We start from the raw sequence: 12,965 nt of genomic DNA, 5'->3' as shown, positions 1-12,965 counted from the left end.
GCTGGTCTGCGCATGCCCTGAGGGCGCGGCTGGGGATCCCGTCTTGGCCTGCAGCCTTGCGAGGGTTAACACGTTTAAATGTTTTACTCACCTCGGCTGCAGTGAAGGAGAGTCTGCATGTTTTCGTTGCAGGCCGTGTCAGTGGCACTGTATTGTCCTCAAAGCGGGCAAAAAAGTTATTTAGTCTGCCTGGGAGCAAGACATCCTGGTCCGTGACTGGGCTGGTTTTCTTCTTGTAGTCCGTGATTGACTGTAGACCCTGCCACATACCTCTTGTGTCTGAGCCGTTGAAATGAGATTCTACTTTGTCTCTATACTGACACTTAGCTCGTTTGATAGCCTTGCGGAGGGAACAGCTGCACTGTTTGTATTCGGTCATGTTACCAGTCACCTTGCCCTGATTAAAAGCAGTGGTTCGCGCTTTCAGTTTCACGCGAATGCTGCCATCAATCCACGGTTTCTGGTTAAGGAATGTTTTAATCGTTGCTATGGGAACGACCTCTTCAACGCACGTTCTAATGAACTCGCACACCGAATCAGCGTATTTGTCAATATTGTTAACTGATGCAATACGAAACATATCCCAGTCCACATGATGGAAGCAGTCTTGGAGTGTGGAGTCAGCTTGGTCGGACCAGCGTTGGACAGACCTCAGCGTGGGAGCCTCTTGTTTTAGTTTTTGTCTGTAGGCAGGGATCAACAAAATGGAGTCGTGGTCAGCTTTTCCAAAAGGGGGGCGGGGCAGGGCCTTATATGCGTCGCAGAAGTTAGAGTAACAATGATCCAAGGTTTTTCCAGCCCTGGTTGCGCAATCGATATGCTGATACAATTTAGGGAGTCTTGTTTTCAGATTAGCCTTGTTAAAATCCCATGCTACAATGAATGCAGCCTCAGGATGTATGGATTCCAGTTTGCAAAGAGTCAAATAAAGTTATTTCAGAGCCATCGATGTGTCTGCTTGGGGGGGAATATATACGGCTGTGATTATAATCGAAGAGAATTCTCTTGGTAGATAATGTGGTCGACATTTGATTGTGAGGAATTCTAAATCAGGTGAACAGAAGGATTTGAGTTCCTGTATGTTTCTTTGATCACACCACGTCTCGTTAGCCATAAGGCATTCGCCCCCGCCCCTCTTCTTACCAGAAAGATGTTTGTTTCTGTCGGCGCGATGCGTGGAGAAACCCGCTGGCTGCACCGCCTCCGATAGCGTCTCTCCAGTGAGCCATGTTTCCGTGAAGCAAAGAACGTTACAGTCTCTGATGTCCCTCTGGAATGCTACCCTTGCTCGGATTTCATCCACCTTGTTGTCAAGAGACTGGACATTGGCGAGAAGAATGCTAGGGAGTGGTGCACGATGTGCCCGTCTCCGGAGTCTGACCAGAAGACGGCCTCGTTTCCCTCTTTTACAGAGTCGTTTTTTTGGGTCGCCGGCTGGGATCAATTCCGTTGTCCTGGTTGAAAGGCAGAACACAGGATCCGCGTCGCGAAAATCATATTCTTGGTCGTACTGATGGTGAGTTGACGCTGATCTTATATTCAGTAGTTCTTCTCGACTGTATGTAATGAAACCTAAGATGACCTGGGGTACTATTGTAAGAAATAACACTTAAAAAAAACAAAAAACTGCATAGTTTCCTGGGAACGCGAAGCGAGGCGGCCATCTCTGTCGGCGCCGGAAGTAATATAATGACTGTGTAATATTCCATTATACTACCTCATAATATACTACACCACTATATAATATACCACTATACTACTGCATAATATACTATACCACTATATAATATACCACATGGCTATTGCATAATGTATTATACCACCATAATACTGTATCATATACTATACCACTATATAATATACTATACCACTATATAATATAATATACCACTAAACTACTGCATAATATACTATACCACTATATAATATACTATACCACTAAACTACTGCATAATATACTATACCACTATATAATATACTATACCACTAAACTACTGCATAATATACTATACCACTATATAATATACTATACCACTAAACTACTGCATAATATACTATACCACTATATAATATACTATACCACTAAACTACTGCATAATATACTATACCACTATATAATATACTATACCACTAAACTACTGCATAATATACTTTACCACTATATAATATACTATACCACTAAACTACTGCATAATATACTATACCACTATATAATATACTATACCACTAAACTACTGCATAATATACTATACCACTATATAATATACTATACCACTATATAATGGCGCCGGAGGAGATGGCCACCGTTTTATTGTCTCCTAATCAATTTTGTTATTTTGTGGGTTTTTTTTCACAATATTTGTAAATTATTTTGTACCTAATGTTTCTGAAACCATATGTTATGGCTCTGGATATCAGGATCACTCACCTCGGATTAGATAAATATTTTTTTCAACAGCAACAACACCAAGCAGAACTCATACGATATTCTCCAAACACCCCGCAGGGCAGACATCCCAATTATTTGCAAAAGGAAGCAACGCAGAGGAAGTAGAGCCGGATGCCTCGTCCGGACCCACAGAAGGCGAGTAGGAAAGCTGCCGTTACCGTCAATATTACTCGCCAACGTGCAATCATTGGACAATAAACTAGACGAGGTACGATCACGAATATCCTACCAATCATTGGACAATAAACTAGACGAGGTACGATCACGAATATCCTACCAATCATTGGACAATAAACTAGACGAGGTACGATCACGAATATCCTACCAATCATTGGACAATAAACTAGACGAGGTACGATCACGAATATCCTACCAATCATTGGACAATAAACTAGACGAGGTACGATCACGAATATCCTACCAATCATTGGACAATAAACTAGACGAGGTACGATCACGAATATCCTACCAATCATTGGACAATAAACTAGACGAGGTACGATCACGAATATCCTACCAATCATTGGACAATAAACTAGACGAGGTACGATCACGAATATCCTACCAACGGGACATCAAAAACTGTAATATCCAATGTTTCTCAGAATCGTGGCTGAATGGCAACATGGATATTCAGCTAGCGGGATTCACGCTGCACCGGCAAGATAGAACAGCACACTCCGGTAAGACGAGGGGGGGTCTGTGCATATTTGTAAACAACAGCTGGTGCAAGAAATCTCAGGAAGTCTCTAGATTTTGCTCGCCTGAAGTAGAGTATATTGTGATAAATTGCAGGCCACACTACTTGCCTAGAGAGTTGTCAGCTATTCCTTTCATGGCTGTTTATTTACCACCACAGACATATGCTGGCACTAAGACCACACTCAGTCAGATGTATAAGGAAGAAAGCAAACAGGAAACCACTCACCCAGAGGCGGCGATATTGGTGGCCGGAAACTTTAATCCAGGGAAACTTAAATCAGTTTTACCAAATCTCTATCATCGTGTTAATTGTGCAACCAGAGGGAGGGAAAAACATTCTAGATCACGTGAACTCCACACACAGAGACGCGTACAAAGCTCTCCCTCGCCCTCCATTTGGGAAATCCGACTACAACTCTATCCTCCTGATTCCTGCTTACAAGCAAAAATTAAAGCAGGAAGCACCAGTGACTCGGTCTATAAAAAATGGTCAGATGAAGCAGATGCTAAACCACAGGACTGTTTTACTATCACAGACTGGAACATGTTCCGGGATTCTTCCGATGACATTGAGGAATACACCACATCAGTCACTGGCTTTATCAATAAGTGCATTGAGGACGTCATCCCCACAGTGACTGTACGTACATACCCCAACGAGAAGCCATGGATTACAGGCACTGAGCTAAAGGGTAGAGCTGCCGCTTTCAAGGTGCGGGACTCTAACCTGGAAGTTTACAAGAAATCCCGCTATGTCCTGCGACGAACCATCAAACAGGCAAAGCGTCAATAGAGGGCTAAGATTGAATCATACTACACCGGCTCCGACGCTCTTCGGATGTGGCAGGGCTTGTAAACTCTTACAGACTACAAAGGGCAGCACAGCCACGAGCTGCCCAGTGACACGAGCCTACCAGACGAGCGAAATCACTTCTATGCTCGCTTCGAGGCAAGCAAAACTGAGGAATGCATGAGAGCATCAGCTGTTCCGGACGACTGTGTGATCACGCTCTCCGTAGCCGACGTGAGTAAGACCTTGAAACAGGTCAACAAACACAAGGCTGCGTGGCCCAACGGATTACCAGGACGTGTGCTCCGGGCATGTGCTGAACAACTGGCAGGTGTCTTCACTGACATTTTCAACATGTCCCTGATTGAGTCTGTAGTATCAACATGCTTCAAGCAGACCACCATAGTACCTGTGCCCAAGAACACAAAGGCAACCTGCCTAAATGACTACAGACCTGTAGCACTCACATCCGTAGCCATGAAGTGCTTTGAAAGGTTGGTAATGGCTCACATCAACACCATTATCCAGAAACCCTAGACCCACTCCAATTTGCATACCGCCCAAACAGATCCACAGATGATGCAAACTCTATTGCACTCCACACTGCCCTTTCCCACCTGGATAAAAGGAACACCTATGTGAGAATGCTATTCATTGACTACAGCTCAGCGTTTAAGATCATAGTGTCCTCAAAGCTCATCACTAAACTAAGGAACCTGAGACTAAACACCTCCCTCTGCAACTGGATCCTGGACTTCCTGACGGGCGCCCAGGTGGTGAGGGTAGGTAGCAACACATCTGCCACGCTTATCCTCAACACTGGAGCTCCCCAGGGGTGCGTGCTCAGTCCCCTCCTGTACTCCCTGTTCACCCACGACTGCATGTCCAGGCACGACTTCAACAACATCATTAAGTTTGCAGACGACACAACAGTGACATCACCGACATCACTGTCAACGACGAGACAGCCTATAGGGAGGAGGTCAGAGACCTGGCCGGGTGGTGCCAGAATAACAACCTTTCCCTCAACGTAATCAAGCCTACGGAGATGATTGTGGACTACAGGAAAAGGAGCACTGAGTACGTCCCCATTTCCATCGACGGGGCTGTAGTGGAGCAGGTTGAGAGCTCCAAGTTCCTTGGTGTCCACATCACCAACAAACTATCATGGTCCAAACACACCAAGACAGTCGTGAAGATGGCACGACAAAGCCTATTCCCCTTCAGGAAACTAAAAATATTTGGTATGGGTCCTGAGATCCTCAAAATGTTCTGCAACATCGAGAGCATCCTGACCGGTTGCATCACTGCCTGGTACGGCAACTGCAAGGCCTCCAGCCGCAAGGCACTACAGAGGGTGGTGTTTACGGCCCATTACATCACTGGGGCAAAGCTGCCTGCCATCCAGGACCTCTACACCAGGCGGTGTCAGAGGAAGGCCCTAAAAATTGTCAAAGACCCCAGCCGCCCCAGTCATAGACTGTTCTCTCTACCACCGCATGGCAAGCGGTACCGGAGTGCCAAGTCTAGGACAAAAAGGCTTCTCAACAGTTTTAACCCCCAAGCCATAAGACTCCTGAACAGGTAACCAATGGTTACCCGGACAATTTGTATTGTGTCCCCCCCCCCATCCCAAGCCCTCTTTTACGCTGCTGCTACTCTCTGCTTATCTTATATGCATTGTCACTTTAACTATACATTCATGTACATACTACCTCAATTGGCCCGACCAACCAGTGCTCCTTCACATTGGCTAACCGGGCTATCTGCATTGTGTCCCACCCACCACCTGCCAACCCCTCTTTTACGCTACTGCTACTCTCTGTTCATCATATATGCATAGTCACTTTAACCATATCTATATGTACATACTACCTCAATCAGCCTGACTAACAGGTGTCTGTATATTACCTTGCTACTCTTATTTTCAAATCTCTTTTTACTGTTGTTTTATTTCTTTACTTACCTACACACACACACCTTTTTTCACACTATTGGTTAGAGCCTGTAAGTAAGCATTTCACTGTAAAGTCTACTACACCTGTTGTATTCGGCACACGTGACAAATAAACTTTGATTTCATTTGGTTTGGAATATACTATATCACTATACTATACAACTGCATCATAAGCTATATACTACACTACTGCATATACTATACCACTGTACTACTGTATCATATACGATACCGCTATGTAATAGACTATACTAGTGCATAATATATTACACCATTATACTACTGTATCATATACTATACCACTATATAATATACTATAACACTATACTACGGTATCATATAGTATACTACTGCATAACATACTATACCACCATATAATATACCACAATAATATTGCAGAATATGCTATGCCACTATACTTACTACTGTATCATATACTATACTATTTCCTATTATACCACTATACTACTGCATAACATACTATACCACTATACTACTGCATAATACAATATACCACTATACTACTGTATCATATACTATACCACTATACAACTGTATCATATACTATACTACTGCATACTATACCTGTTACGCCCTGACCTGAGTATTCTTTGTTTTCTTTATTGTTTTGGTAAGGTCAGGGTGTGACATGGGTGATGTATCTGTTTTTTGTACTGTCTAGGGGTTTTGTAGGTTTTTGGGGTTGTTTACTATCTAGGTGTTTTATATGTCTATGGTTGCCTAGATTGGTCCTCAATTAGAGGCAGGTGTGTATCGTTGTCTCTGATTGGGAACCATATTTAGGCAGCCATCTTCTTTGCGTATTACGTGGGTTATTATCTATGTGTATGTCTAGTTGCCTGTGTCTGCACTAGTATTATATAGCTTGTTGTTTTTGTATAGTTTGTTAAGTGTTCTTCGTCTTCAAAAAAAAAAAAAAAAGAAAGTGTATTCTAATCACGCTGCGCTTTGGTGACCTCCGTATGACGAACGTGACAATACACTATACTACTGGTAGGGTTACAGTACCCTATATATTATACCACACTACTACTTCATAATATACTATACCACTATTTAATATACTATACCACTATACTACTGTATAATATACTATACCACTCTACTACAGTACCCTATATATTATACCACACTACTACTTCATAATATACTATACCACTATACTACAGTACCCTATATATTATACCACACTACTACTTCATAATATACTATACCACTATTTAATATACTATACCACTATACTACTGGTAGGGTTACAGTACCCTTCATAATATTATACCACACTACTACTGTATAATATACTATACCACATAATATATACTATACCACTATTTAATATACTATACCACTATACTACTGTATAATATACTATACCACTATACTACAGTACCCTATATATTATACCACACTACTACTTCATAATGTACTATACCACAATTTAATATACTAAACCACTATACTACTGTATAATATACTATACCACTATAACATATACTACACCACTGTATAATATACCACTGTATAATATTCTATACCACTATATAATATACTATACTACTGCATAATATACTACACTACTAAATAATATACTATACCACTATACAACTATATCATATACTATAGTACTGTATAATATTCTATACCACTATATACTATACTATACCACTATATAATATACTATACTCCTGCATAATATACTATACCACTATTCAACTTTATAATATACTATACTACTGTATATTCTATACCACTATATAATATAATATACCACCATACAACTGTATCATATACTATAGTACTGTATAATATACTATACCACTATTTAAAATGCTTTTCCACTACACAACTATATAATATACTATAGTACTGTATAATATACTATACTACTAAATAATATACTATACCACTATACAACTATGTCATATACTATAGTACTGTATAATATTCATTACCACTATATACTATACTATACTATACCACTATATAATATACTATACTACTAAATAATATACTATACCACTATACAACTATATCATATACTATAGTACTGTATAATATTCTATCCCACCATACAACTGTAACATATACTATAGTACTGTATAATATACTATACCACTATTTAAAATACTATACCACTATACAACTATATATTATACTATAGTACTGTATAATATACTATACCACTATTTAAAATACTATACACTATACTACTGGTAGGGTTACAGTACCTCGTGTGGTTGTGGAACAGCCACTCCTTTCTGCACCAGTAGTTTGATGATCTCATAGTTGTTGGTGTGAGCTGCCAGAATGATGGGGGTGATGTCAGGAGTGAAGTCGGAGAACTGCTTGTCCAATAGGATCGGAGGAACCTGGAGAGAGAGCGGGGCAGAGGGAAAGACAGGTAAGGATCAGTCAAGCAATCCATTCATCCACCAATCAACCAATCAATCAACCAACCAACCAACCAACCAATAAATCAACTCATCAACCAATCAACCAATCAATCAATCAACCAACCAACCAATAAATCAACTCAATCAACAATCAACCAACCAATAAATCAACAATCAATCAATCAATCAACCAACCAATCAACTCATCCACCAATCAACAATCAATCAATCAATCAAAACCAACCAATAAATCAACTCATCAACCAATCAATCAATCAATCAACCAACCAACCAATAAATCAACTCATCAACCAATCAACCAATCAATCAATCAACCAACCAACCAATAAATCAACTCATCCACCAATCAACCAATCAACCAACCAACCAATAAATCAACTCATCCACCAATCAATCAATCAACCAACCAACCAATAAATCAACTCATCAACCAATCAATCAAATAATCAATCAATCAATAAATCAATCATTCAATCCATCCATGTTAATAAAGCTCTTTTGACATCAACAGTAGTCACAAAGTGCTTTACAGTAAACTGGCCAAGAGCAAGCAGAATCAGAGTGGATGAGGGGTATTCAGTGAGGAAGGGAGGAAGGGAGGGAGTGAACATATGGAATTGTTTTAAGAAAGTCGTACCATATATCATTTAGCTATTTGAATTCTAGTTTTAGGACTGCTGCATATATCGCTGAAAAAAATGTAACAATAATTTGATAAAATATTGCATTTAGCCTTCATTACTATAACCCATAGAAATACTTTGAATAACATATTCAAATGACAAAACAAATATATATAATAAAAAAAGGTTTTGAAGTGTCTGTTCTATGAAGAAATAAACATGTATATACATGTATATATTGGACACGTATTTAACCACTTTGTTGGCACAAAACTAAACTCAGCAAAAAAAATAAACGTCCTCTCACTGTCAACTGCGTTTATTTTCAGCGAATTTAACACGTGTAAATATTTGTATGAACATAAGATTCAACAACTGAGACATAAACTGAGCAAGTTCCACAGACATGTGACTAACAGAAATGGAATAATGTGTATTCATATATGTTGTTTATGTACATATTCTTATTCATTCCTTTACACTTGTGTGTCTAAGGTAGTTGTTGTGAAATTGTTAGGTTAGATTACTGGTTGGATATTAATGCATTTCACTACACTCGCATTAACATCTGCTCACCAGGTGTATGTGACAAATCAGATTTGATTTGAGGTGGATTGAGACGCAGCCCATAAAAAAACTCTCTCTTGCTAACTACACAGACATACCTGAATGGGGACTATATTACTACACAGACATACCTGAATGGGGACTATCTCACTACACAGACAGACCTGAATGGGGACTATATTACTACACAGACATACCTGAATGGGGACTATCTCACTACACAGACATACCTGGATGGGGACTCTCTTACTACACAGACATACCTGGATGGGGACTCTCTTACTACACAGACATACCTGGATGGGGACTCTCTTACTACACAGACAGACCTGTATGGGGACTATCTCACTACACAGACAGACCTGAATGGGGACTATATTACTACACAGACAAACCTGGATGGGGACTATATTACTACACAGACAGACCTGGATGGGGACTATCTCACTACACAGACATACCTGAATGGGGACTATCTCACTACACAGACATACCTGAATGGGGACTATCTCACTACACAGACATACCTGGATGGGGACTATCTCACTACACAGACATACCTGTATGGGGACTATCTCACTACACAGACATACCTGGATGGGGACTCTCTTACTACACAGACATACCTGGATGGGGACTCTCTTACTACACAGACATACCTGGATGGGGACTATCTCACTACACAGACATACCTGAATGGGGACTATCTCACTACACAGACATACCTGGATGGGGACTCTCTTACTACACAGACAGACCTGTATGGGGACTATCTCACTACACAGACCTGTATGGGGACTATCTCACTACACAGACAGACCTGAATGGGGACTATCTCACTACACAGTCCTGGATGGGGACTATCTTACTACACAGACAGGCCTGAATGAGGACAATCTCACGACACAGACCTGAATGGGGACTATCTTACTACACAGACAGGCCTGAATGAGGACAATCTCACTACACAGACCTGGATGGGGACTATCTCACTACACAGACAGACCTGGATGGGGACTATCTCACTACACAGACAGGCCTGAATGGGGACTATCTCACTACACAGACAGGCCTGAATGGGGACTATCTCACTACACAGACAGGCCTGAATGGGGACTATCTTACTACACAGACCTGGATGGGGACTATCTCACTACACAGACAGGCCTGAATGGGGACTATCTTACTACACAGACAGGCCTGAATGAGGACTATCTCACTACACAGACAGGCCTGAATGAGGACTATCTCACTACACAGACAGACCTGGATGGGGACTATCTCACTACACAGACAGGCCTGAATGAGGACAATCTCACTACACAGACCTGAATGAGGACTATCTCACTACACAGACAGGCCTGAATGAGGACTATCTCACTACACAGACAGACCTGGATGGGGACTATCTCACTACACAGACAGACCTGGATGAGGACAATCTCACTACACAGACCTGAATGAGGACTATCTCACTACACAGACAGGCCTGAATGAGGACTATCTCACTACACAGATAGACCTGGATGGGGACTATCTCACTACAAAGACAGGCCTGGATGGGGACTATCTCACTACACAGACCTGAATGAGGACTATCTCACTACACAGACAGGCCTGAATGAGGACTATCTCACTACACAGATAGACCTGGATGGGGACTATCTCACTACAAAGACAGGCCTGGATGGGGACTATCTCACTACACAGACCTGGATGTGGACTATCTCACTACACAGACAGACCTTGCTGATGACTAATTTATGGTGTTAATTCGATTGATGTACGGGTGCGTCAATAGACTCTTTTTTTAACCATATACATCAAATGGTTCTGGGATTGATTGTTCTGGCCTGCACAGCCTATGTATTTATTCCTTTAATTTTGTACTGGTTGCAAGATTGAACAATACTCAGCCCTGTGTTATAGAGATGAATATAGAGCACTCAGCCCTGTGTTATAGAGAGGAATATAGAGCACTCAGCCCTGTGTTATAGAGATAAATATAGAGCACTCAGCCCTGTGTTATAGAGAGGAATATATAGAGCACTCAGCCCTGTGTTATAGAGAGGAATATAGAGCACTCAGCCCTGTGTTATAGAGAGGAATATAGAGCACTCAGCCCTGTGTTATAGAGATTAATATAGATCACTCAGCCCTGTGTTATAGAGAGGAATATAGAGCACTCAGCCCTGTGTTATAGAGAGGAATATAGAGCACTCAGCCCTGTGTTATAGAGAGGAATATAGAGCACTCAGCCCTGTGTTATAGAGATGAATATAGAGCACTCAGCCCTGTGTTATGGAGAGGAATATAGAGCACCCAGCCCTGTGTTATAGAGATGGATATAGACCACTCAGCCCTGTGTGATAGAGATGAATAGAGAACACTCAGCACTGTGTTATAGAGCTGAATATAGAGCACTCAGCCCTGTGTTATAGAGATGAATATAGAGCACTCAGCACTCTGTTATAGAAATGAATATTTGGGCACTCAGCCCTGTGTTATAGAGATGAATATAGAGCACTCAGCCCTGTGGTATAGAGATGAATATAGAGCACTCAGCCCTGTGTTATAGAGATGAATAGAGATCACTCAGCACTCAGCCCTGTGTTATAATGATGAATATAGAGCACTCAGCCCTGTGTTATAGAGATGAATATAGAGCACTCGGCACTGTGTTTTAGAGGTGTATAGAGAGCACTCAGCCCTGTGTTATAGAGATGAATAGAGAACACTCAGCCCTGTGATATAGAGATGAATAGAGATCACTCAGCCCTGTGATATAGAGAGGTATAGAGAATACTCAGCACTGTGTTATAGAGAGGTATAGAGAATACTCAGCACTGTGTTATAGAGATGAATAGAGAGCACTCAGCCCTGTGTTATAGAGATACATCGAGAGCACTCAGCCCTGTGTTATAGAGATACACAGAGAGCACTCAGCCCTGTGTTATAGAGATACACAGAGAGCACTCAGCCCTGTGTTATAGAGATGAACAGAGAACAGTTAGCCCTGTGTTATAGAGATACACAGAGAGCACTCAGCCCTGTGTTATAGAGTTGAACAGAGAACAGTTAGCCCTGTGTTATAGAGATACACAGAGAGCACTCAGCCCTGTGTTATAGAGATGAACAGAGAACAGTTAGCCCTGTGTTATAGAGATACACAGAGAGCACTCAGCCCTGTGTTATAGAGATACACAGAGAGCACTCAGCCCTGTGTTATAGAGATACACAGAGAGCACTCAGCCCTGTGTTATAGAGATACACAGAGAGCACTCAGCCCTGTGTTATAGAGATACACAGAGAGCACTCAGCCCTGTGTTATAGAGATGAACAGAGAACAGTTAGCCCTGTGTCATAGAGATACACAGAGAGCACTCAGCCCTGTGTTATAGAGATACACAGAGAGCACTCAGCCCTGTGTTATAGAGATACA

At 41.3% G+C, this 12,965-nt stretch overlaps 1 protein-coding gene across 1 annotated transcript in view; it reads right to left on the bottom strand.

Moving 5' to 3' along the window:
- Positions 1 to 12,965, bottom strand: part of LOC118379845 (short transient receptor potential channel 4-like) — a 140,903-nt gene that overhangs the window by 76,206 nt on the left and 51,732 nt on the right. The window contains 1 exon segment of the mRNA XM_052520345.1: positions 8,148 to 8,288. Coding sequence (XP_052376305.1) covers positions 8,148 to 8,288 — 141 coding nt within the window.

This window comes from Oncorhynchus keta, chromosome 6, assembly GCF_023373465.1.
Source record: "Oncorhynchus keta strain PuntledgeMale-10-30-2019 chromosome 6, Oket_V2, whole genome shotgun sequence".
Taxonomy (NCBI): domain Eukaryota; kingdom Metazoa; phylum Chordata; class Actinopteri; order Salmoniformes; family Salmonidae; genus Oncorhynchus; species Oncorhynchus keta.
Note: the sequence above shows the minus strand (reverse complement) of the source record. Positions and strands in the feature narration are given on the sequence as shown.